At 35.8% G+C, this 27,291-nt stretch overlaps 2 protein-coding genes across 3 annotated transcripts in view; one reads left to right on the plus strand and one right to left on the minus strand.

Moving 5' to 3' along the window:
• Window positions 1-27,291, plus strand: part of CENPP (centromere protein P) — a 232,061-nt gene that overhangs the window by 55,441 nt on the left and 149,329 nt on the right. The window contains exon 5 of the mRNA XM_061426210.1: window positions 7,820-7,916. Coding sequence (XP_061282194.1) covers window positions 7,820-7,916 — 97 coding nt within the window. The remainder of the gene's footprint in view (window positions 1-7,819; window positions 7,917-27,291) is intronic.
• Window positions 11,605-26,995, minus strand: OGN (osteoglycin). 2 transcript variants are annotated; one of them, XM_061426211.1, is made up of 7 exons: window positions 26,897-26,995; window positions 25,631-26,157; window positions 24,121-24,217; window positions 17,281-17,439; window positions 15,356-15,558; window positions 13,182-13,277; window positions 11,605-12,369 (listed from the first exon to the last, which is right to left on the minus strand). In XM_061426211.1, the coding sequence occupies exons 2-7, from the start codon at window positions 25,802-25,804 to the stop codon at window positions 12,199-12,201; spliced, it is 900 nt and encodes a 299-aa protein (XP_061282195.1). In that variant the 5' UTR covers window positions 25,805-26,157; window positions 26,897-26,995; the 3' UTR covers window positions 11,605-12,198. The 2 variants fall into 2 exon arrangements, with proteins under 2 accessions (XP_061282195.1, XP_061282196.1); XM_061426212.1 differs by having other exon boundaries at window positions 25,631-25,879; window positions 26,897-26,991.

The following is a 27,291-nucleotide window of genomic DNA, read 5'->3' on the forward strand; positions in this document are numbered from 1 at the left end:
GAGCTCAGCTTTCTTCGCAGTCCAACTCTCACATCCATACATGACTACTGGAAAAACCATAGCTTTGACTAGACGGACCTTTGTTGGCAAAGTAATGTCTCTGCTTTTGAATATGCTATCTAGGTTGGTCATAACTTTCCTTCCAAGGAGTAAGCGTCTTTTAATTTCATGGCTGCAGTCACCATCTGCAGTTATTTTGGAGCCCCAAAACATAAAGTCTGACAGTTTCCCCATCTATTTCCCATGAAGTGATGGGACCAGATGCCATGATCTTAGTTTTCTAAATGTTGAGCTTTAAGCCAACTTTTTCACTCTCCTGTTTCACTTTCATCAAGAGGCTTTTTAGTCTAGGGTAGTCTTTTTCCTGTCTACAGGAAGCTACAGATTACATGTGAAATAAACATCTATGTTCATATATCCTACCTGGCTAATGTTTAAAGTTAGTAATAAATGCACAGGAAACTATTTTAAAAGATTTTTAAAAATTATTTGAGTATGGTAAGTCCATCAGATCAGAAAGATGATTACGATTGGAAAGATAGTTTTTTTCTCACATTTCCTGCAAGGAGGGGTACATCATGCCACAGGCACCACTAGAATAGGTCAGGAGTCAGTGGGAGAGGGGCAATCTGGTCATCTGTGGTTTCTGAGGTAAGGAAAAGGTAAGTCAAGGTGAACAGGCTTACACTGGCTAGTTTGAAAAATTTTAGAAGGCTCTGGGTCATAAAAGCTGTCACTAAATGCCTCTGGTACCTAAGCCTGGGCAAGTGGATAAGGGTATAGCAAATATAAAGGAGGTTGTTGAGATACAAGTTCTGGACTGGTTGGATCAAGTTAGAAAAGCACACTCAGGAGCAAGTTGTTTACTATCTCTAAGAATGGGCTAACCTTGGGAGGCATAGTTTGCTCAGGGTTATCAAGACTCTAGATGTTAAAGCATCAGAATACAGAAAATAAAAAGACATGATTAATGCAGAGCCCTCTCTGAGTCCTTTTAAAATCGAAGGCATAGATGTCAGTGAAACTAACAGAGTAAGTAAGTACCTTTGAAGATTCTATCCTCTCTAAAAGCAGCAAGAAAACTGGCCAAAAATGATCAGATTTTTTGGAATTCTAGAAATGAACCATCTTTGCATGAAATGTTTCCATTTTCAGTTTTCTTGAAGATATCTCTAGTCTTTCCCTATTCTATTGCTCTCTGTTTCTTTGCGTTGTTCACTTAAGATGGTTTTCTTATTACTCCTTGCTGTTCTCTGCAAAGATTAGTCTGAAGTCTGAAGCCAGGAAACCTGATTCCTCTAGCTCCATTTTTCTCTTTCAAGATTGCTTTGGTTGGCTATTTGGGATCTTTTGTGTCTCCATACAAATTTTGAAATTTTTTTTTCTAATTCTGTGGAAAATGCCATTGGTAATTTAATAAAGATTGCACTGAATCTGTAGATTGCCTTGGGAAGTATAGTCATTTTGATAATATTGATTCTTCTAATCCATGAACATGGTATATCTTTCCATCTCTTTATGTCTTCTTTGATTTCTTTCCTCAGCATCCTACACTTTTTGAAGTATAGGTCTTTTGTCTTCTTAGGTAAGATGCAACGGTAAATGGAATTTCTTCTTTAATTTCTCTTTCTCATCTTTCGTTGTTAGTGTATTGAAATGCAACAGATTTTTGTGTATTAATTTTATAACTTGCAGCTTTACCACATTCACTGCTGAGTTCTAGTAGTTTTCTGATACCATCTTTAGGATCCTCCATATATACTGTCATGTCATCTGCAATCCAATTTGGATTACCTTTACTTCTTTTTCTTCTCTGATTGCTGTACCTAGGACTTCCAAAAGTATGTTGAATAAAAGTGGTGACAGTGGACATCCTTGTCTTTTTCTTGATGTGACAGGGAATGCTTTCAACTTTTCACCATTGAGTATAATGCTAGCTATAGGCTTGTCATATATGGCCTTTATTATGTTGAAGTATATACCCTTTATGCCCACTTTCTGGGGATTTTTTTTTTTATCATAAATTGGTGCTGAATTTTGTCAAAAACTTTTTCCACACCTATTGAGATGTCCCTTGGACTGCAAGGAGATCCAACCAGTCCATCCTAAAGAAGATCAGTCCTGGGTGTTCATTGGAGGGACTGATGTTGAAGCTGAAACTCCAATACTTTGGCCACCAGATGCGAAGAGCTGACTCATTTGAAAAGACCTTGATGCTGGGAAAGATTAAGGGCAGAAGGAGAAGGGGATGACAGAGGATGAGATGGTTGGATGGCATCACTGACACAATGGACATGTGTTTGGGTGGACTCCGGGAGTTGATGATGGGCAGCGAGGCCTGGTGTGCTGCAGTTCATGGGGTTGCAAAGAGTCAGACATGACTGAGCTACTGAACTGAACTGATTGAGATGATCATATGGTTTTTATTCTTCAATTTGTTGATGTGGTTTATCACATTGATAGATTGGCAGATGTTGAAAAATTCTTGTGTCCCTGGATGAATCACACTTGATCACAGTGTACGATCTTTTTAATGTATTGTTGGAAAAGAATTGCTAGTATTTTGTTGAGGATTTTAAATCAATGGAGTAGGATACAAAACCCAGAAATAAGCCCATGCACCTATGTTCAGTTAATCTATGACAAAGGAGGCAAGACTGCACAATATTCCTTCTCTTGTGTTCCCTGCCTAGAGAAGTTCCTTTAGCATTTCTTGTAAAGCTGGTTTGATGGTGCTGAATTCTCTTAACTTTTGCTTGTCTGGAGAGCTTTTGATTTCTGCATCGTATCTGAAAGAGACTCTTCCTGGGTAGCGTATTCTTGGTTGTAGGTTCTTCTCTTTCATCTGCATAGACTTTTCTGTTGACAATGATGGCTACTCCATTTCTTCTAAGAGATTCCTGCCCACAGTAGTAGATGTAATGGTCATCTGAGTTAAATTCACCCATTCCAGTCACATCTATTCTATCTATTCTATTACTAGTACTTCTATTACTAGTCACATCCACAACTGGGTATTGTTTTTGCTTTGGCTCCATCCCTTCATTCCTTCTGGAGTTATTTTCCACTGATTTCCAGTAGCATATTGGGCACCTACCGATCCACGGAGTTCTCCTTTCAGTATCCTATTATTTTGCCTTTTCATACTGTTCATGGGGTTCTCAAGGCAAGAATACTGAAATGGTTTGCCATTCCCTTCTCCAGTGGACCACATTCTGTCAGATCTCTCCACCATGACCCGCCCATCTTGGGTTGCCCCACGGGCATGGCTTAGTTTCATTGAGTTAGACAAGGCTGTGGTTCTAGTATGATTAGATTGACTAGTTTTCTGTGATTATGGTTTCAGTGTGTCTGCCCTCTGATGCTCTCTAGCAACACTTACTTGGGTTTCTCTTACCTTGGACATGAGGTATCTCTTCACGGCTGCTCCAGCAAAGCGCAGCCACTGCTCCTTACCTTGGACGAGGGGTATCTCCTCATGGCCGCCCCTCCTGACCTTGAACGTGGAGTAGCTCCTCTCGGCCCTCCTGCTACTGCACAGCCACAGCTCCTTGGACGTGGGGTTGCTCCTCTTGGCAGCTTCCCCTGACCTCGGGCATGTGGTAGCTCCTCTTGGCCGCCGCCCCTGACCTCGGGTGAGGGTTAGCTCCTCTCAGCCACTGCCCCTGACCTCAGGCATGTGGTAGCTCCTCTCGGCCGCCACCCCTGACCTCGGACGTGGGGTAGCTCCTCAATCTCAAAATAGACAGAATGATCTCTGTTCATTTCCAAGGCAAACCATTCAATATCACGATAATCCAAGCCTATGCCCCAACCAGTAACGCCCCAACTTCAGAAGCTGAAGTTGAACAGTTCTATGAAGAACTATAAGACCTTTTAGAACTAACATCCAAAAAAGATGTCCTTTTCATTATAGGGGACTGGAATGCAAAAGTAGGAAGTCAAGAAACACCTGGAGTAACAGGCAAATCTGGCCTTATAGTACGGAATGAAGCAGGGCAAAGGCTAATAGAGTTTTGCCAAGAGAATGCACTGGTCATAACAAACACCCTCTTCCAACAACATAAGAGAAGACTCTATATATGAACATCACCAGATGGTCCACACCAAAATCAGACTGATTATATTCTTTGTAGCCAAAGATGGAGAAGCTCTATACAGTCAGCAAAAACAAGACCGGGAGCTGACTGTGACTCACATCATGAACTCCTTATTGCCAAATTCAGACTTAATTTGAAGAAAGTAGGGAAAACCACTAGACCATTCAGGTATGACCTAAATCAAATCCCTTATGATTATACAGTGGAAGTGAGAAATAGATTTAAGGGACTAGATCTGCTAGAGTGCCTGATGAACTATGGACTGAGGTTCGTGACATTGTACAGGAGACAGGGATCAAGACCATCCCCATGAAAAAGAAATGCAAAAAGGCAAAATGGCTGTCTGAGGAGGCCTTACAAATAGCTGTGCAAAGAAGAGAAGCAAACAGCAAAGGAGAAAAGGAAAGATATAAGCATCTGAATGCAGAGTTCCAAAGAATAGCAAGGAGAGATAAGAAAGCCTTCCTCAGTGATCAATGCAAAGAAATAGAAGAAAACAACAGAATGGGAAAGACTAGACATCTCTTCAAGAAAATTAGAGCTACCAAGGGAACATTTTATGCAAAGATGGAATCAATAAAGGACAGAAATTGTATGGACCTAACAGAAGTGGAAGATATTAAGAAGACGTGGCGAGAATACACAGAAGAACTATACAAAACTTCATGACCAAGATAACCATGATGGTGAGATCACTCACCTAGAGCCAGACATCCTGGAATGTGAAGTCAAGTGGGCCTTAGAAAGCGTCACTACGACCAAAGCTAGTGGAGGTGATGGAATTCCAGTTGAGCTATTTCAAATCCTGAAAGATGATGCTGTAAAAGTGCCACACTCAATATGCCAGCAAATTTGGAAAACTCAGCAGTGGCCACAGGACTGGAAAAGGTCAGTTTTCATTCCAATCCCAAAGAAAGGCATTGCCAAAGAATGCTCAAACTACCACACAACTGCACTCATCTCACACACTAGTAAAGTAATGCTCAAAATTCTCCAACCCAGGCTTCAGCAATACATGAACCATAAACTTCTGGATGTTCAAGCTGGTTTTAGAAAAGGCAGAGGAACCAGAGATCAAATTGCCAACATCCGCTGGATCATGGAAAAAGCAAGAGAGTTCCAGAAAAACATCTATTTCTGCTTTATTGACTATGCCAAAGCCTTGGACTGTGTGGATCACAATAAACTGTGGAAAATTCTGAAGGAGATGGGAATACCAGACCACCTGACCTGCCTCTTGAGAAATTTGTATGCAGGTCAGGAAGCAACATTTAGAACTGGACATGGAACAACAGACTGGTTCCAAATAGGAAAAGGAGTACGTCAAGGTTGTATATTGTCACCCTGCTTATTTAACTTATATGCAGTGTACATCATGAGAAACACTGGACTGGAAGAAGCACAAGCTGGAATCAAGATTGCCGGGAGAAATATCAATAACCTCAGATATGCATATGACACCACCCTTATGGCAGAAAGTGAAGAGGAACTCAAAAGCCTCTTGATGAAAGTGAAAGAGGAGAGTGAAAAAGTTGGCTTAAAGCTCAACATTCAGAAAACTAAGATCATGGCATCTGGTCTCATCACGTCATGGGAAATAGATGGGGAAACAGTGGAAACAGTGTCAGACTTTTTTTTGTGGGGGGGACTCCAAAATCACTGCAGATGGTGATTGCAGCCGTGAAATTAAAAGATGTTTACTCCTTGGAAGGAAAGTTATGACTAACCTAGATAGCATATTCAAAAGCAGAGACATTACTTTGCCAACAAAGGTCTGTCTAGTCAAGGCTATGATTTTTCCAGTGGTCACGTATGGATGTGAGAGTTGAACTGTGAAGAAAGCTGAGCGCTGAAGAATTGATGCTTTTGAACTGTGGTGTTGGAGAAGACTCTTGAGAGTCCCTTGAACTGTAAGGAGATCCAACCAGTCCTTTCTAAAGGAGATCAGTCCTGGGTGTTCATTGGAGGGACTGATGTTGAAGCTGAAACTCCAATACTTTGGCCACCTCATGCGAAGAGTTGACTCATTGGAAAAGACTCTGATGCTGGGAGGGATTTGGGGCAGGAGGAGAAGGGGACGACAGAGGATGAGATGGCTGGATGCCATCACTGACTCGATGGACGTGAGTCTGAGTGACCTCCGGGAGTTGTTGATGGACAGGGAGGCCTGGCGTGCTGCGATTCATGGGGTCACGGAGAGTCAGACATGACTGAGCAACTGAACTGAATACAGTGGATGGTACATAGTAAGACTTCAGCCTAAGGAATGAGTGAACAAATGAATTGGCACTGTCCTAATCTCATCTCTGATATTTTCCTCTTCACTTGTCTCCTTCTACTCCTCACTGTAGCCATTCTGAATACCTTGCAGTTCTTTGAACACAGTGTTCTCTTAACAGGGACTGGTCTTTGTCTGTACACCTTTCCTGTGTGCTTCCCCAGTAATGGAAAGTAGTGTCATGCCTTCTGTGTAGGCATTATTGTATAACTGAGTTCATGGGGTCACAAAGAGTCGGACATGACTGAGCGACTGAACTCTGCATAGAATTAGATAAACAGCGTGACAGTATGACAGTGACCTTGTCATACTCGTTTCCCAGTTTGAACCAGTTCATTGTTCCATGTCTGGTTCTAACTTGCGTCTTGACTTGCATCATGTTTCTCAGGAAACAGGTAAGGTGTTCTTGTATTACCATCTGTTTAAGAATTTTCTACAGTTTGTTGAAATCCACATAGTTAAAGGCTTTAGCATAGTCAATGAAGCAGAAGTAGATGTTTTTCTAGAATTCCTTTGCTTTCTCTGTGATCCAATGGATGTTGGCAGTTTGATCTCTGTTCCTCTGCCTTTTCTAAATCCAGCTTATACATCTGGAAGTTCTCAGTTCATGTACTGTTGAAGCCTAACTTGAAGGATTTTGAGCATTACCTGGGTTAGCACATAAAATGAGCACAATCTGTGCTCATAACTGTCCTCACCATACAACTACTGTACAGGAGTTTGAATATTCTTTGGCATTATGTCTCTTTGGGATTGGAATGAAAACTGACCTATTCCAGTCCTCTGGCCACTGCTGAGTTTTCCATATTTGCTGGCATATTGAGTGCAGCACTTTTACAGCATCATCTTTTAGGATTTGAAATAGCTCAGCTGGAATTCCATCACCTTCACTAGCTTTGTTTGCAGTAATACTTCCTAAGGACCACTTGACTTCACACCCCAAGATGTCTGGCTCTAGGTGAGTGATCACGCCATAGAGTTTTCGTGATCATTAAGACTTTTTTTGTATATTTCTTACGTGTATCCTTGCCACCTCTTCTTAATCTCTTCTTCTTCTGTTAGGTTCTTATCATTTCTGTCCTTTTTTGTGCCCATCCTTGCATGAAATAATGACTAGGAACTAGTAACTAAGACCAGATATATTCTTTGTTATACCATGGATCATCAAATGAGGTATCAAGGAGGATGTGGCATTTGTGTGATGTCTTGAAAGATGGGTAGAATTTAAACATTTGAAAATGGAGAAAAGTGAATTCCAGTCTGAGAAATCACACAGGGGCACATACTCAAAAATGCAGAGTTTGGTATATAGAAATATATCAAGCAAGTACTTTTCAAGCTTTAGTGTCAGGTCTGTAAAAAGCAATAATAAAATAAAGCCAGATTGGGGGGGGGTTCATTTAATGATATTTATTAATCATAGAACCTTGTATTTCTACAGAGCAGAAGAAAAAAGAGATCTGCTTATGTTTTTCCGAAGCCTACGCTTCTTTGTGGAGTGGTGTGACTATCGTAAGCGCACATTTAAACATTTCAAGGTAGAGTCTAAAGTCTTTCAATTTAAACATATATGGAAAGTGAAGCTGATGTCAATTTGGGGATTTAAGATAACATTCTTAAAGTTTTCAAACAATAGAAAATATTTTTATTGGCTTCTGGGATTTGCATTTGTTTGCAATAAATAGAGGAGGAATGCTTCTGTAGAAATCAGTGAACCATTTTCACTGAAAGAAAAATAATTATAGTCATATTTATTTTATAATATACATTTTGAAAAATTAATCTGTCAAGGATACTTGAAGTAAAATGCTAAATGCTAGTAAAGAATATGAGCTTAGAAGGCTTATAATGTCATAATGTAATCTTTACATTCTAAATCACTCTCTGTATTTAAGCTTCTTATTTATTGTATATTTCAAGTTTAAATATTGAGGTCTGATTCTTACAAAGTAATGCTTCTTAGGCCTAATGCAGATACATTCAAAGACATTTTTAAAACTCCCTGTTTTTGTTTGTCATAGCTAGAATTATGTTTGGCTACGTTGTAATCCTCTGACTCATGCTTAGCTGGATAGGATCAAATTACTGACAGCAGGGATCCACACAGAAATCAGTTCTAAAAGAGTTCACATGAATAATATGGCAAGGTTCAGGTTTCCTCAAAATCCTGAGTCATGACTTTTGTCATGACTATTGTTTTTATGACTGGTACTAACACTCATTTATTTTGGATTCTTTCTTTAAATCATCGTCATCATCATTTGCATTTTATTTGGTTGAGCTAATCTGTCAAGCATAGGATTTTCTTTAGAACGAAGCATGCTGATTTCTGTACTGTACTGTGGTCCCTTGAGGAGTTCTCAGGATCATGTTGTTTACTTGCAGGTGCTCTTGAACAAGAACAGTTCAATAGCTCTTCTTCAGAATTGGTAAAATAGAGTAATAATTGAGGAGCATGCTGGCAGTTATGATAATAAATCATATCATATGGCCATTTACTTATACATTAGGATGAGCTGTGGGAAATGTGAGCACTGGTTCCATTTTCAAGCTGACTTTCCTTGACATGTTTTTAAGGCAAGTAGAGAAGTATAATTGGTGTGCTTTTCCTGTAGCAAATAAAGTGCTTATTTGAGCTGGTCTTTGCTGGTGACAAGGTTGTTAGAATGGAAAGAAACAGTCACATGGTTGTGCAGTCATCACCAGTGTTTATCTACAGAATGTTTTATTCATCCCAAACTGAAAACCTTGTCCCCATTAAACACTTAATTTGTCATTCCTCTGTCTCCCAGCTTCTGGGAACCATCATTCTATTTTCCATTTCTGTGAATTTGACTAAGTATCTTGTTCAAGCAGAATCATCAAATTTGTTCTTTTTGCCAGATTATTTCACTTAACATACTGTCCTCAAAATTTATTTATATTGTAGCATGTGTCAGAATTTCATTCCTTTTTAGCCCTGGATACTATTCTGTTATATGCACTTACCAAACTTTGTTTATTCGTTCATCTTTAATAGACACTTAATTGTTTTCACTTTTTGGCTATTGCAAATAGTCCTTCTCAAGTCATTGGTGTACAAATATCTATTCAAGTCTCAGTTTTAATTCTTTTAAGTATATATACCTGTGAGTGGAATTGCTGGATTGTATGGTAATTCTCTCTTTCAGCTTGCACCACTTTACATCCCCAACAGCAGGGCATGAGGCTTCCAATTTCTTCACATCCTTGCCAATATTCATTATTGTCTGGGTTTTTGTTTTGTTTTTACTTTTTTTTGTTTTTTGTAGCCAAACTGTTGGGTGTGAATTTCTATCTCTTTCTGGCTTTGATTTGCATTTCCTTCCCTAATGATTAGTGACCTTGAGTATCTTTTCATGTGCTAATTGTCCATTTGTATTTCTTCTTTGGAGCAATGTCTATTCAAGTTCTTTGTCCCTTTTTGCATCAGGTTTTTTGTTGTTGTTGAATTGTAGATATTTTTTTATATATTTACTTCATCAAATATGATTGGCACTTATTTTCTTCCATTCACTGAATTGTCTTTTCATTTTCTTGATAGTGTTCTTTGATGTATAGAAATTTTTAATTTTGAAGTCCAGTTTATCTATTTTTTTCTTTTTTGTCCTGTACTTTTGGTGTCATATCCAGGAAATTGTTGCCAAATTCAGAGTCATACAGAATTTTCTCTTTATTTTTAGTAGGAGTTTTATAGATTAGCTCTTAAGTTTAGGTATTTAATTCAGTTTGAGTTAATTTTTGTGTATGTTGTAAGCCTGCAGTCCAACTTCATTCTTATACAAGTGAATATCCAGTTTTCCTAGCACCACTTGTTGAAGAGACTGTCTATTCCTAATTGAGTGGTCTTGATGCACTGAACTCCGGGAGTTGGTGATGGACAGGAGGCCTGGCGTGCTGCGATTCATGGGGTTGCAAAGAGTCGGACACAACTGAGCGACTGATCTGATCTGATCTGATCTGATGCCTTTTTCAAAAATCATTTGATTGTACATGAAGTTTTGTTTCTGGTCTCACTATTCTATTCCATTGGTCTATATGTCTGTCCTTATGCCAGTATCACACTTTTAATTACGGTAGCGTTGTAGCTAAATTTTGAAATGAGGAAGTGTAGAATCCTCCAGTCTTGTTCTTTCTTTCAAATTTCTTTTGACTATTTGGAATTCCTTGAGATTCCATATGAATTTTGGTGGGTTTTCCCAGTTCTTCAAAATATTACATTGAGATTTTGATAAGGATTATTTTGAATCTATGAATTGTTTTGGATAGTGTTGACATACTAACTTTTCCATCTTTCATTCATGAACACAAGCTGTCCTTCTATTTATGCGTATCTTCTTTAGTTTCAGGAATGTTTGTAGGTTAAAATACTTAAAATTTTAATCTTCTGTTTCTTTCATTATCAGTGTCAAAAATAAAGCATTATCTATTTAAGATAATGGAAATGAGCATATTTTTACTTTTATTATTTTATCATGAAATGAAAAAACACCAATAATATTTGTTCTGGAAAGAGGATAGAGACCAACTTGATTCTCATTTATAATTGATGTTGGAAACAATGTTGGTTATTTTTATATACGCCCTTCAGACTTTTATTTCTAAAGCAGTGATAATTTTATATGCAACCCCAAAGAAGTGTGGAGGTTAAGAATTTTGAATGGGATTTGGGCAAGAGGAAAGTAATTTCAGGAATTTCAGTCTTGCAGCAGTGCCATTATAAATCATCACCATTAGATTAGAGATTAATTCTTATCTTTAAACATATTAGTTAATCGTGGATCTTTAGAAAATGTTTCTGAGATACTTTCTTATGAATATATGGCCTATATTCATGAACATGAATGTGTATGGGTGGTTGGGAAGGTGGTGTGCAATAGTAATGCCACAGAATTTACTTTGTTTTCATATTTTATATTTGGATAAATTTATTGATAAGATTCATTCCTATAGTATAAAAAATATTTTGTAGGTATGTCATAACTGAAAGACTTTACAGTGGAGAACTTTATGGCTATATTCTGAGAAACAGAGTGGACTTTCAGTTTTTTTAATAAGCATACTGATTTTGATGTGCCTAGCTTCCTAAAATGTTTTGTGGTGGACTTAGAATGTTGATTATTTAGATTAAATAAATTTCGTGCTACTTTACTAAAGCTTTTAATTGTGTAACCACAAAACAGAATAATTGAACATTACTATATTAGCTCTTTGTCAAGAGAGTAAAATTATGCTTTATTTGGAAAGTTTTGCTTAGGTATAAGACTATACCCTATTTCTCAGGCTAAGTAAAAATATAGTAGCTGCCTTAAAAGAAAGAAAACAGAGTTCCTACTTCATAATGAATAATGTATAAATCATAAAAGAAAGAAAAGTGAGAGATCCTTAGAAATATTCAGCTTTTCAAAGTCTTTGGAACATATGCCTTAAAAGCTTTAGGGATCCAGTGGAAGCCAGGAAAGACAGTTGAAAGTTTCTTGGACTTATCTTTTAACTTTGTAACACTTCTTAATTTTGGGTATTTATATAAAAACATACCTTTTAAGTGTTACTCTATTACGAACTACAGGGATTTTGTAATTCTGTTCAAATATTTTCACATTTCTGTTTTGAACTTAGAGATTCAGTCTTACTTTTTACTTGTTGTTATATATAAGACTTTTTTTTTAACATTCTTGCTTAAAGCATAAGTTCCTTCAATAGTCAGATGCAAAATTAATATTAAATATTTATGCTCCTTTAGACATTGTTGAGACAGATTATAAGTATGTGTGTACTTTAGCTATGCTGCATTGATAGTGGTTAAATGTATGACCCTACAGGCAATCTTTTTAAGCAGATAAAACTGTTGGGATGTTTTCCCAGGATGACGGGGTTGCCCTCCAAGCGTATCTCTTCAATGCGGTCCCGAATATAACTGGTGTCATTAGCCTTGCAGAATGTATCATCTGTAATTGAAGTTATGTTGTTAAACTGGAAAACAAAAGGGAAAAATCATTTATAAACTCCAAATCATCCTTTTGTATGCTATGTAATGAGGTCTGGCAGAATATTTTATCTGTCGATAAAAAGTGATTTTTAAAATATGGTACATACTGTATATCTATCTTCATGGTAATAAAAAACCCTGTCTGAGCAATCTGAGCCTCCCTTTTTAATGTCTACAGTATTACTTTGAAAGAACAGACTACTTGCTTTTTCTAAGAATAAAACTCATGTATGTAACAAATTTCTGAGTACAAATAAGATTGTACTAGCTGGAAAATGTATCCTGTTGTATAGTGTCAACTCAAAATGGGTACTGTGTCCTTAAATGTACTTTAAAGAAGTAAAAAGAACAAATGAGAATTCTTGTGATGGTGAAAGACTACTTTTAGTCTCTTTTTATTCCCTCTTCACTTTTCTATTACCCTTGATGTTGGACAATAAAGTCAGCTGGGAAGTCTCCAAAAGCAAGTGTTTACTGCTATTTGGAGAAAGAAACATAAACCACGTCTTAGTGTCCCCTAACTTCAAATCCACATGTCAGATTAACTAGGAGATGCCAGGTACACACCTGGAGACAAGCCATCCTGTAAGAGCAGACCTCATACCTGGTGTTACTGATCTTTTGGCTTTGCTCTGAATAGAACTGTGGCTTCTGGGCAAGAGAGAGCATTTGACTAAATATTAATGCTTTTGATGGGCAACATTTACATATAAGTAAGTGAATTTCCTAATGAATTGTAAGATTGACCCATAGTAATTTGAATTAAAGTCTGATACTGTGAAAGGAGCAATCATACCTGAAGATGAATTACACGCAGACTTTCTGGTAAATTAAGAGGCACAGATTCCAAAGCATTGTGATCCAAGTAGAGGAAGGAGAGGTTATGCAGTTTCTGTAAGGAAAAGGTGCTTTTGCTTGAGTTGATACCTGAGATCAGTGCATTTTTTCACGACTCAAGCTATATACACATATATATAAATATACATATGTATAAAATACATAGATATAGTCATGTATCAATACTATTAATCATTGGTATGGGAGTTTTTGATTTGGTGGGATTTTTAGTTTGCTGTTTTGGTTTTACAAGTAGTGTATTTCAGTCCTTTACAAAGGGCAATAGAACCCTAATGCATCCCCATGTCTGTCTACTCACCTCACATCTGAATACCCAGTCATAGCCAGCCTCAGCACTCATGTCAATTTCTGGGGCTCTTTAAATTTGTCTTTGGAATAGGTGATGATATTAATGCTTATGCAGGATTGTATTTGGATCCTGGTACTGCTATAACCTCTCTTGAATCTCCAGAACTTTCCATTTCAGCTCCACTAACTTATAGTAGAATGAATATTCCTAAGAGATGTGTATGCTTGTTAGTAAGATATCTTCCAAAGCAATGTATTAAATACGTGGCTGGGTATGATTTTTCTTTTTACCCTGCTAAGGGGTCTACATTAGATTACTCTTCATAATCAATAACCCATTATTGTGCATAATTCTGTAGTTTCAAGATATAGTTTCCCCTGACAGTAATGTTTTACCTTACTTTTGATATACATCCTATGGCAGAATTTGGATTCTATTTTTTTTTTTTTTTAGAATTAATTTGTTGTTATTTTAATCCTTTCTTAAGCATCCTACATGTGTGCTTAGTCACTCAGTAATGTCCAACTCTGTGTGACCCATGGAACCCACCAGGCTCCTCTGTCCATGGGATTTTCCAGGCAAGAACAGTGGAGTGAGTTGCCATTTCTTACACCAGGAGATCTTCCTGAACCAGGGATCCAACCCAAGTCTCCTGCTTTGGTGGATAGATTCTTTACCACTGTACCACCTAGGAAGCCCTCTTAAGCATCCTACAACCCATTATATAAGAATCAAGCTCCTGTCTTCCCCAGTGGACCTCTTTACATGGATTAGAGTGACTTGATTTTACGTGGCTTTTGCAGCCTTGGGCATTAAGCAAAATTAGAAAATAGCTGACTTTATCATTTTGATGCCAATTTGTCATTAATCCCTTCTGTAATAAATGCGTAAAATAGTCAAATACTTCTTTTGTAAATGTTGACCGGCTCCTGTAGGTCTTTAACATACCAGTTATTCAAAGGTTTACCTCCTCAAATTGTGTATGTTCAAATTACAAGCATTTTTTTGTTTGTTTTTAAAGTAAGGCCAGTTTCTGAAAGTCCCCTAAGAGTTCCTTAACTTCTGAGGAACTGTTAGAAATTGTCAGAAGGAGCTACAATCCTGTATTTTGAGCAAGGTCTTCTGTTGCCAACCAGTAGCATGATTATCTCAACCTTTTATCTGGGGTTTCTTCCAGGACTGGGAATGAGTACTTCAGATCTATGGAAGTCCTGGGCTGATGTGATTACTTCTCTGTAGACTGCATTTTGAGACAACCTGGCTACCTAAATCAAAGTAAATCACCTTCCCTTTTTCCTGAGCATTTATTTTCTTGAATGATTAAATTAAGAAATATATTTAATTTTTACTACATACAGAATTTTGTATTAGGTGCCATCATGGAATTCAAAAGAATATTTCCCTACAGAATTCTATGGGCTAATACTTTTAAGTATTAAAAATAAAATTCAGTCTTTACAGCATGATTTTTCTGGTGTTTATGAATTACTAATACTGTAGGGAAGAAGAAACACAGGAAAACTTCCATTTTGAGGTTTTGGAGACTCTTGGTACCATGAGTCTTTGTCTATATAAATAAATATTTGCTGTGTGAACAAAGGAAAAAGATGTGACACCAGGTAGTCCCATGAAACCAAATAAAGTTATTTTAAGTGAGGTACAGACATAAGCTAGACTTGAATAAGCCTAATAATATCACTATTTATTATGTAATAGTTTTAAAACAAAATTCTAGGCTATAGTTTCTTCTTCTTTTATCATGTTATTATTGGCTGTATAACAATGATACTATATTGTGCTCAGTCATACTATAAAATACTTACTTTGAATGTATTTGCTTTGATTCCTCTACTCTTGATTTTGTTATATTTTGCATTAAATAAAGTAAGCTTGGGAGGGAGAACTGGAAGCTTCAGTAGTTGATTTTCAGCTAGTGTAAGTTCTTCTAACAGAGAAAGTTTTGAAAAAGTACCGTCTTCTATGTCTTCAATCAAATTTCCCGTAAAATCAAGTCGTCTTAAGTTAGCTTGAAGGAAAAATATACAAACAATACAGAAAAAATTTTTTTAAATACATGAAGTTAAATTCTTAATTGTGTGGACTGAGGAAAAGCATTTATTTAACAGGTAATTCAAATTTCTTTTATGTTTAGTGCTTTGCAGAACATGTACAATTAATAGCTCAGTAAGTTTTATTGAATGAATACTCAGCATGTACTCAGTGCTTGACACTGATGGCATTTCTCACTGGAATTCTAGAATTTCAGGTTTGGAAGGGAACTTTAAGTTAATAGAGTCCTTCCATCCTTTTTTGTTTGAATTCTGAGTATGCTCAAGTAATATGAAAGAAATTCTTTGTTGCAAATTATGGAAGGCAAGCATTATGTTTGATTGAATAGAATCATGTAAATATTTGTGAATTTCTTGCCATCCTGTTGCGTTGTGATTATGGGTTTGTTTTGTTTGCATTAGTTGCTCAGTTGTGTCTGACTCTTTGCAACTCTATAAACTGTAGCCCACCAGGTTCCTCTCCTCTGTCCCTGGCATCCTGTCCAGGCAAGAATACTGGAATGGGTTGCCATTCCCTTCTCCAGGGGATCTTCCTGACCCAGAGATTGAACTCAGGTCCTCCTACGTTGCAGGCAGATACTTTACCATCTTAGCCACCAGGGAAGCCCCTGTGATTGTGGGTATATTATCTTAATCTCTCCATGCCTTATTGCTTAAAAACAACAAAGGGAAAAATGTTCCCTATTTTGTTAATGTGGTACATACTGAGAGAGAAATTCAATATGTGTGTATGTATGCATCACTTTTGTTCTGTCTGGGATGATAAGGAGATATGGTCACTTCTCACTATTTAAGATAGTCATCTATAAAGTCGACACAAATGCTGAATTAGTGAATATGGAACCATTGCTCCTAGGGAATATACGGATTCGAGCCTTTCATCACACATTTTCATCAGCCAATCAGAAAATTGTATGTGTGTTTCTTTTTTAAAGGCATCTTAAGCACTGTAACTCACTGTAACTCACTTAAATGAAGACTACTTAACACGTGTTTTCTCTGGAAGGCACATCACAGCCTTCTTGCAGTTAGAAATAATATACAGCACTTCAACACTATATTTAGGGAGTGTTTCAAACAGCAAAAAAAAAAAAAGCCAAAAAATGAAAAGTGAAAAATATTGCACTAAGTAGACTGTAAACGAGGTACTTGTTTAACGCTGAAATAAAAGACAAAAAAAGCATCTTGTTCTACCTCACCTGGATGACTCAAATTTTTTGCCACAGGCATGTGCCTGTGAATAACCCTGAAAGTGCCAGAAGTATTTATTTTGGGGTTACAAATAAATTTATAAAGTAGGTGAGTTTGAAAACATAAAATCCACAAATAATGAGAAACAACTGTATTCAGTCAGTTGGAACTACCAGTGACAGCATGAATTCAGGATGGTTAATCTTGTCAATGTGTAGTGGAGCCAGTGTGCATTTCTTGGTATCATTTTCTTCAGAAGCCCTCGACAAAATTGGAATATAGGAAACTTTTCTGGAATGAGTGATCCAGGACTTGGACTTGACTGCAGAAGTAGTTGCTGTGTGTGGTGCTCATAGCAACACCCTCCTGGCAGGATACTTAAAATACCCCAACAGTGACTATCCTACGTGTGACCTAGAAACTTGTGTTTATATGAGTTAAATAACTAACATGAGTTAACACTAATATTTTATTTAAAATTAGCTTACGTATGTCTGCAAAATCTTTGGCGGTCAGCTTTTTAATTTTGTTGAATCGTGCATAAAGATAGGCTGATTCCTTTGGCAAAGGTGGTACAGCATCAATGTCAACTTCTTCACAGTATACAGAGCCACTTAAACAAACACATAGCAGGCATGTGGGCATTTCTGAATTGGGAAACAAAATCATAAAAATCAATAATTTAAAAATATCTGACCTCTAGTATTAAAATTCTTGCTATCATGAATGTTATTACTAATTCGAAAAGATACTTTACACAATTATAGATGATAACAGGAAAGATGTTATGGCCATATTAGCTAGTGATTTATATTGTATCTGGTAACTCAGCATAATTTTATTTTAAATTCTGTAATACACAATCTCTTTTATTCTCCTGTCTGTTTTGGCAATGATAATTTATTTAATTGCTGAATTGATTGACAGTTACATTTCTTCATTTGCATATCAAAAAATCATAAAGCTGGACTTAAGGTAAGCACAAGCTTGATTTATCACTTGGGGTAGTGCAAACACATTTCTAATGAGTTTGTTGTTCAGTTGCTAAGTCATGTCCTCCTCTTTGCAACCCCATGCACTGCAGCACACCAGGCTCCCGTCTCCTTCACTGGCTCCCGTAGTTTGCTCAAATTCATGTCCATTGAGTTGGTGATCCTATCTAACCATCTCATCCTCTGCCACCCCCTTCTCCTTTTGCCTTCAATTTTTCCCTGCACGAAAATCTTTTCCAGTGAGTCAACTCTTCGCATTAGGTGGCCAAAGTATTAGAGGTTCAGCCTCAGCATCAGTCCTTCCAATGAAACTAATTAGTGAAAGTATGAACTTGGAATCATAGAGAATGTTGAATTTTAGCTTCGTAATAATCTCCTCCAATCTCCCTTAAACTTAGATTCAAGTAAAAGTCATTTCCAGCAACAACAACAGCAACAAAAATTTGGAGTCATTGTGAGCACTTTTAGAATTCCATTGCACCCTGCATCATTTTTTTTAATTTAAATTTATTTATTTTAATTAGAGGCCTGTATCATTTATTGTACTTACTTGTCATGCCTTCATCCTAGAAGAGTTCCTTAGTCTTTGTTTTTTATATCTTTTTACTGTTTTGGAAATTTTTGAATTTTTTAAAAATTTATTTTCAGGGCATTTATTTTGCAGAATGTCTTTCAACTGGGGTTTATAAAAAAGGTTCCTCATTTTTGGCAGGAATACTACAGAAATAATGTTTCATCCTCTGTGTCATGTATCTGTCTCATTCCTTACAATGCTGTCTTGGGTAACTTGGTTCAGTTGGTGTCTGCCATGGTTCTCACCCTGTAAAATTACTGTTTTTCGCTTTGTAATGAGTGTGTACCTTCTAGAGAAGTACTTTGAGATTCTAAACATCAGGTTTGTTATCAAACTTTCATGTTTTAAAACTCTAGTTTTCATCTATTGAGTCTTACTTGAATCATTTATCACTGGGATAGTTGCCAAATAATAATTTTTCTGATTCCATCATTTCTTCTATATTTGTTAGTTCACATTCTGATATGAGGTGGAATGTTCCCTCCTTATTTATTTTTGTCGGTATGAACTTATGAATTCCTTATCCCATGGGTCATATGTTACTGTCATATTTATTTTGATAATCAAATTGTCCCAGATTAGTTGACGAGAACTCCTAAACTCTGTTTTATCATCCCATAGCCTTTTTGTGATTCAGTGTTATACAATGAGTTGCACATATTTAACTTGTAAGATTTATAAGTTGGATGTCCATCATCACAATCAAGATAATTAACGTATCCATCACTCCAAAAGTTTCCTCATGCTCTTTGGTAATTATCTCTCCCTCACAGTAACCACTAATATCCTTTCTGTCATTATCTTAATATGTTAATATTATGAATATATTAAGGACCAGAAACTTAATATATTATGCAGTATATACTCTTTTGTCTGGCTTCTTTAACTCTGCATAATTATTTTGAGGGTCATCTATTTTTGCATTATCAGTAATTCATTTCTATTTATTATTGAGTTCAGTCCAATTTATTCCATTCTGTCAGTAGACACAGTTTATACAGTCATCTCTTACATATATTTGGGTTGTTTCCAGTTTTCAGCTATTTCAAAGAGAGCTGCTATGAACATTAATGTATGGACTTATCGCTTTCATTTCTCTTCTATAAATACCTAAGCATAGAATGGCTGTGTCTTATTATACATATATATTTTACGTTTTGGAAAAAGTCCTACTAAACTGTTTTCCAAAGTCATTGTGCCATTTTAAATTCTCGTTAGCAGTGCATATAAGTTCCAATTGCTCCGCATTCTTTCCAACATTTGGTATGTGTGGTTGGACTTTTTGATTTTAGCCTTTCAAGTAAGATGTGTTGTGGTATCTCATGTTTGAATTTACATTTTCCTAATGACTAATGTGCTGAGCATCTTTTTATATACTTATTTGCCATCCACATGTTTTTGTGTGTGTGGAGAAGTGTCTACTCATGTCTTTTGCCTGCTTTTTAAACGGGTTTTGCATTATTAGTTTTGAATTATATATATTATATAGATATAAGTCATTTGTCAGAATATGTTTTGGAGAAAATGTTTTCTCCAGTTTCTGGCTTTTTTTTTTTTTTAATTTTCTAATCAATGTCTCTTAAAGAGCAAACATTTTTTATTTTAATGAATAATAATTGATTCCCTTATAGTTCATGCTTTTTGTGCTGGGTTTAAGAAATCTTTGCCAACCACCAAGTTTTATCCTGTTTTCTTTTAAAAGTTGTATAGTAAGTCTTGATATTAGGTAGTGTAAATTCTCCAAATTTATTCTTCTTTAATGTTATGTTTCTTCTAGGTTCTTTTCATTTTTATATAAATTTTAAACTCAGCTTGTTAATTACTTAAAGCCTGCTAGAATTTTAATTGGGACTGCATTGAATCTACAGATGAATTTGGGGGAAATAGACATTTTAATGATACTGAGTTTTCTGGTCCTTGAATACAATGTATCTCTATCTATATATTTAGGTCTTTTTAAATATCTCTTACCATTATTGTCTGGATTTTAGTGAATAAATCTTATACATCTGTCATACATTTATACATATATTTTTTTTATATTTTGATTAAAAAATTAAATGTCTCTACTATTCTTTGAGAGCTTACTTATTTTCTGGCATGCTGAGATGTCCCATACCAATCCTTGCCCTTTCCCTGCCCCAGGTCTGAAATCAGCTATTACTTTAAGAAGTACCAGTCCATTTCAGTGGAGAATGGTATTTAGAAACCAAGATTTGGGTGTGCATGTGCTCATTGCTACTGGGATCTCATTGTTCCTAGGATCTTTCAGCAAAAAGGACTGGGAAATATATTTATTTTTATTTTGCTCTCTTTTCATATATAATACAGAGAAGGAAATGGCAACCCACTCTAGTATTCTTGCCTAGAGAATCCCGTGGACAGAGGAGCCTGGTGGGCTGTTGTCCATAGGGTTGCACAGAGTCGGACACGACTGAAGCGACTTAGCATGCATGCATGCATTGGGGAAGGAAATGGCAACCCACTCCAGTATTCTTGCCTGGAGAATCCCAGGGACAGAGGAGCCTGGTGGGCTGCCATCTATGGGGTCGCACAGAGTGGGACATGACTGAAGCAACTTAGCAGCAGTATGTATAATACATACATACACATGTATATGTTTTTATACATGGACACACTACACATGGACACACATGTAAACATATATAATATATATGTACCATATGCTCATATAAAACCATAAACATATCATATGCATATATGCACATACACACTCATACAGGGAAGCAAACATGTTTATATCTTTTTCTGTATATCTGTATACAAACCAGGAGTTGATGCTGATACCTTTCATTCCAGTCCATTCCACTCCATTTCCATAGTGTTCCTTCTAGCCTTCCCCCTGACCATATCTTTTAACACCCTTCTCTGATTATGAGAGACCTGATTCTCCTGATCCACTTTGTATTTACTTTACTCAATCCTAGAACACACGTTAAGTAGTTTCATTATTGTTAACCTATAACACTATGGAAAACAAACCTACTCATTGGAATTTTAGTATTTGTCTACTGAAAGTATACATCAAAATACTGAGTTACTTCAGTTAGATTTCCCTTCCTGTAATGTGTTATGTTGCTCATTTGAAATACAATTAAGTTTGTATTTTTCTGTTTGTTTGTCAGTTTGGGTTCTTTTTATCTTATCCTTGTTGATTTTATTTATGAATGTACTATATTTATTTGCTTATGTGAATATAATGTTCTAAAATCAGATATGCACAAAAAGTGTGCTCAGAGAAGTTCTGCCACCTTTTCCCTGTACCTATAGTTCCCGTCTCCCCCTCCTTCCACCCCTAGTCCATCTGTAACCCATAGGTAACTAGTCTCAGCTTAATTGCCCTTCTTGAATTTCTTTCACACAAGTGTATCTTCTCTTATATCCCTTTCATTTTTAGAAGAGACAGCATACTGTAGATACTCTTTTGCACTTTGGTTTTTTTCACATAATCTCTTCTAGAAATCAATCCATATTCATTATATAAATCTTCCTCATTCATTTTTACCACTGCATAGCATTCCGTAGGTAGATGTACCATACTTTATTCAACCACTCTTCAATTTATGGATAATTAGATTGTTTCCAATATTTTGCTGTTGCAAGCAATCCTTCAGAGATTTTGCATATGTATTTTCTTACTTTTGAAGGTATATCTTTAGGATAAATTCCTAGAGGTCAGTTGCTAGGTCACAAAGTAAATGCATATTAGGTTTCATCAAATATTACCAAATTCCTCTCTGTTCTACCAATTTGCATTACTATCAGCAACATATGTCAGTGTCTGATACCACGCAGGTTTTGCCAGTGGAATATATTAATATATTGTCACACTTGTGTCAGATAAGTTAAAAAATTTTATCTCAATTTAAATTTCCATGTGAGATTGAACACCTTTTATGTGTGTAAGGGTCATTTTTATGTCATTTTGTGAATTGTCTGTTCATACCTTTTGCCCATTTTACCCATGGATTTTTTATCAGTTTCTTTTTCCTGGATTTTTACTTGTTCTTTATAAATTAGAGATATTAACTCTTTACAGTGCTGTATATTGAAAATATTTTTCTCAGTTTTAAGCTGTCTTCAGCTTCATTTATGATGATTTTTGCCATGCAAATGTTTTTCATTTATGGAGTCAAACTTACTGGTCTTTTCTATTATCATCTCTGGATTTTGAGACATCCCACAGTCAGGTAATCTTCTACTATTTAAATGGTTTCACTTTTTACATTTAGACCCTAATTTATTTGAAGTTTATTTTTCTGTATAAGAGGGATATAATTGTATCCCTTTTCAAGGTTGTCCCAGACTCAGTTTTTAAAAACATCATCTTTGGGACTTCCCTGGTGGTCCAGTGGTTAAGAATCCATCTGCCAATGCAGGGGACATGGGTTCAATCCCTGGTCTGGGATGATGCCACATGGCACAGAGCAACTAAGCTCCTGAGCCACAGCTCCTGAGCCCACATGCTACACCTATCGAAGCCTGAGCACCTAGAGCCTGTGCACTGCAGCAAAGGGTAGCCCCATCTGCAACTAGAGAAAACTCACGGACAGCAATGAAGACCCAGAGCAGCCATACATAAATAAATAAATATTTTTTAAAAATAAAAACATCATCTTTGCTTCAGTGATTAAAGATGGTCCCTTTGTTATTTACTAAATTTCTATATGTATTTCTTTCTGTCTGTGGACATTCATTCATGTACCAGTATTATACTTATTTTAAGTTTGGAGGCTTTAAAGTATGTTCTGATAGGTGATTTCATGCAGATCTGATTTTCCATCTGAACTTGAGGATCAACCTTACCCAACTCTTTAAAGAAGTTTATTGTTACAGATTTAGGGAGAACTACCATCTTTGTAATATTAAATCATCCTATCCACGAGCAAGAAATGTCTTTTAATTTCTTCTAGTCTATTTTCACTATGATGCTTTTCAAATTTCTTGAGATATATTTTCTGTTTTGTTTCATTTTAATTTTATTGTAGCACTATAGAAATTAGTGTGTGGTTTTTTTTTCATATTGTCACGTGAAATAATGGTCTGTGAGAGAGCAATAATAAACCAAATAGAAACTAATAAGTAGTACTTTGTAATTTGTTATTGTATAAGTTTTCTATTGTTTTAATTGAAACATACATTATAATTACGTATATAACCATTTCTCCTGTGAATTTCTTAAAAGCAAAAATAATATTTTATTTACTTTATCCTCAGACTACATGTGAAAGTGAAAGTGAAAGTCGCTCAGTTGTGTCCAACTCTTTGGGACCCCATGGGCTATACAATCCATGGAATCCTCCAGGCCAGAATACTGGACTGGGTAGCCAGTCCCTTCTCCAGGGGATCTTCCCAACCCAGGGATTGAACCCAGGTCTCCTACATTGCAGGCAGATTCTTTACCAGCTGAGCCACCAGGGATTTGCAACTAATTGGAATTTAACAAGTATTTCTTGAATTGATTTTATATAGATAGAAGCACACACTTTACAGAGGCTAAACCCAAACTGAACTTTGGTTGTTCTTGAATGTTCCTATTCCATGTTTTTCACTCATAACGTGGAATGGCAAATGGTGAAAATTCACAATATACCTGTTTGACTTTATCATTGGAGATAAAATTCCACTGTTTGGATTTACTGTATCCTGATGCAGTTTTGAACTATAGCAGATAAAGTTCCATTGTAAGCTACTTTTTAAAGCTCCTTTTAAAAATAGGATAATAGAGTATTCATACTTACCATCATTTTCTTTCTTGGGGGGTAATGGCGTTATATTCTCATCTTTTTGTAATTGAAAACTTTTCTCATCGGGTACTATTATCATAGTTTCTTTTTCCTATTGGAAAAATAAACGTTTATTTATAATTATTTACAATTTGGTAATTTTGGTATTATTTACAATTTGGACTGTAAAACTGAGGGATTACAGACAGCATTCTCCCATAAATGTTCTGGTTGAACAGTCCTTCCACTCTCCATTTGTCTATTAAGTGCTGTTGAATTCTGCTCCACTTCACAAATATCTTGGTCCCTGTGTTTAGAGAGACTCCTAAAGCAATGTAAAGAGAAGAAGCAGAGAACTTTTTTACTTACTACTTTTTAGGGACCAGGAGATTTTGAAAGTATTCTTTAAACTGATTGATAAGATTGAAATCAGCCATGTGAGCCGACAGCTTGTTATAATAGGCCTTTTTTTTTTTTTCTAAGCACCTGGGAAGCATGACTATTTATACATATATTATTAATATATACATATATGATAATAATAATACTAGGATATTAGCCAACTTCATTGAAAGAAATTGTAGTATTAACATTTGCTCATCTGTACTGAAAAAAAAGAATCTATTATAACTGTTCACTCTTAAAATACTTATCATCTTATTTACAGTAGAGAACTTTTGAAGGAATCAACACTGTTAAGTATTTGGCTGCATCTCTTATTTTCCATTTTGCGTGTGTGTGTGAGAGAGACACGTACAGACACACTGTAGGAAGGCAGCAGATCCTTATGTGCTGTATTAACTTTTCCTTTATCCAGTATTCATTTCTGTGTTCCAGTAAAACCACAAGTAATTACTTAGTCCCTGTGCAAGCAGAATATGAAAAATGTGGTAGGAAAGTCATCTCTGTAGACAATGACAGTGACAGTTACTTGGTAAAATGATAGAGCCTAAGTTGTTGAAATTGATTGAAAATCATGCTGCATATTAGTAGTTTTAATTTTTTGATACTGTGTAGTTGACATACGTGAATTATTATGAAATCCTGTAGATACAAAATAAGCAGTACTCTTCTATTTATGTACTTGAACTACTTCTTCCTAAAATAATAAACCTTAAACTGGTAATCCATCTTTATTTCTCCTAATACACATTTCTCCTGTTTTATTTTAATATGCAAATAAAAGGCACTATGTATTGTGACTTAAATGTAAATCTCTGCTGATAAGAGATCATCTTTAAATTGAATTTTCCTTAAATTGTATATTTCAAATTTTAGTTTTCCTTAAATTTTATGTTTTGGTTGTTACAGATACTATTTGGTTATCACAGAGTCTATTTATTAATTTGGGAAGCATGCATACTTTAAAAATATAATTTAGGGACAGTTATTTTGAATTGTTTTGAATCATTTCAAGTGCTTTTCCTTTCCTCTTACCTTATCAGACACATTCAGAAAAAAACAAAAACATGCATTTAAATGGGTGACTATTTTATAAATTAAATTTAGAGTAGAAATAAAATACCTTAGTACTTTTTCCATCCAGGTATTTATCCTCATAATCTTGGCTAAAAAAGGTTTCTTCAAGATTATCTGTTCCATAATCATAGATAATGCGTGAATCCTGCTGAGATGGTGGTGCTGGCTTTATCAGAGGCACAAACAGGAACAGGAGAAGTGTAGATTGCAGAGTCTTCATTTTAATAGAAATTAAGGTGACTGAAAACTAATAAGCTAGTGGCCTGCTGACTGTGGGACAATACTCTCTTTTTCCCTGGAAATAAAAATGCAGACCATCGAAGCAATATTTAAAAGCTTAGAGGACTTTTTGGCAGGGTATACGCAGCAGGGGCCAGCGAACAGTATTTAACCCTTTGTGATCTTTAATTAGATGCTAAAAGTTTTTATGTATCAGTGATATTCTGAAAAATAGTTTCAGAAAATGGTTTTAGTTCTTTTTCTATCAAAAATCCAAGCAATGTTGATAATTTCAGTTTTTTAATAATTAGGTACCTTGAACAAAGGTATGCAATTGAAGTCTTCTTAGAATACCTGTAATATAAACAGTTAAAATGAAGACCCATGATCCTGTCTCATGTGAGTTAAAAATATCATATTTCAGCTTTGCTACTTTATAAGAACTCCTGATTTGTATTGGTATGAGCAGAAACAAGTTCCAGGAACAGTTTTAAAACTTAAACTTTAAATTTAACATTATGAAAAATAGTCATTAACACTTACTTTTAGGTGATACAGAATATTGAAAAAGCCATGATTTCAAATTCCTCAGTTTCATAATTTCCATAGATATCATTATTTTTAGGTAATAGCATTTCTTTTAAAATTTAAGGTATGAAAAATGCAAAAATAGTATTGCAGACTAGAAAACTAATAGAACTTTAATCAAAGATTTCAAGAGAATGAAATGGGAAAGATTCTTTTAGGCTCACCACTGGATTTTATCTGGTGGTACACATTTTCTGCTTTTTCTTAAGTAACTTCAGACAGAATCACTCAGAATTGCTGGTGCTGCATTTTAGATACTAGTTTGTCAAAAAAGTCAGTGGTTGAAATTAAGCATAACATGGTTTTGTGACTTTTGCAGCACGCTGTTCTTGCCTGCATGGACATTCAAGTTATGCGGTGATATACTTAAGTGCTTGTTAAAAAATAGTTATCCGACGTAACTGAGACTTAAAAAGATTTAAGATTGCCTTTATATTTACTAAGATTGTTATATGTCACATTTTAACAAACAATATTTAAAATAATATGTGAGAAAAGAGCCTACCGTTGTAGCTGTTTTGAAGTTTTTTGTGGTTTTCCTCAATAGATGGTCATGGCTTGCATTAGCCCCAAGTGGGAGGGTGAATGAGAAAAGCTGTGGAGTGATTTCAAACTGTTGAGTAGAATTTCAGGGCCCAACAGCTTTAAAAGCAGTTTCCATGTGGTAGAGATCTTTGCCAACATTCTTTCTGCAGGGTGAAATGTAGTGTGTTGTACTAGAGAACTAAAATATTTGTAACTGCTGTACTCAGATTGCTTCCACTGATTATCATAAACTTCTGTTATTTTTTACCTTGTGTAATAAATACTCGTAGCACAAATTATTTTTTAGTTTAGTCATTTGAGGCCCACTTCCCCCTTTATTTTGTTATATGTAACAAAAACTCAACTGTCAGAATC

Source organism: Bos javanicus, chromosome 8, assembly GCF_032452875.1.
Source record: "Bos javanicus breed banteng chromosome 8, ARS-OSU_banteng_1.0, whole genome shotgun sequence".
In the NCBI taxonomy this organism is placed as follows: Eukaryota; Metazoa; Chordata; class Mammalia; order Artiodactyla; family Bovidae; genus Bos; species Bos javanicus.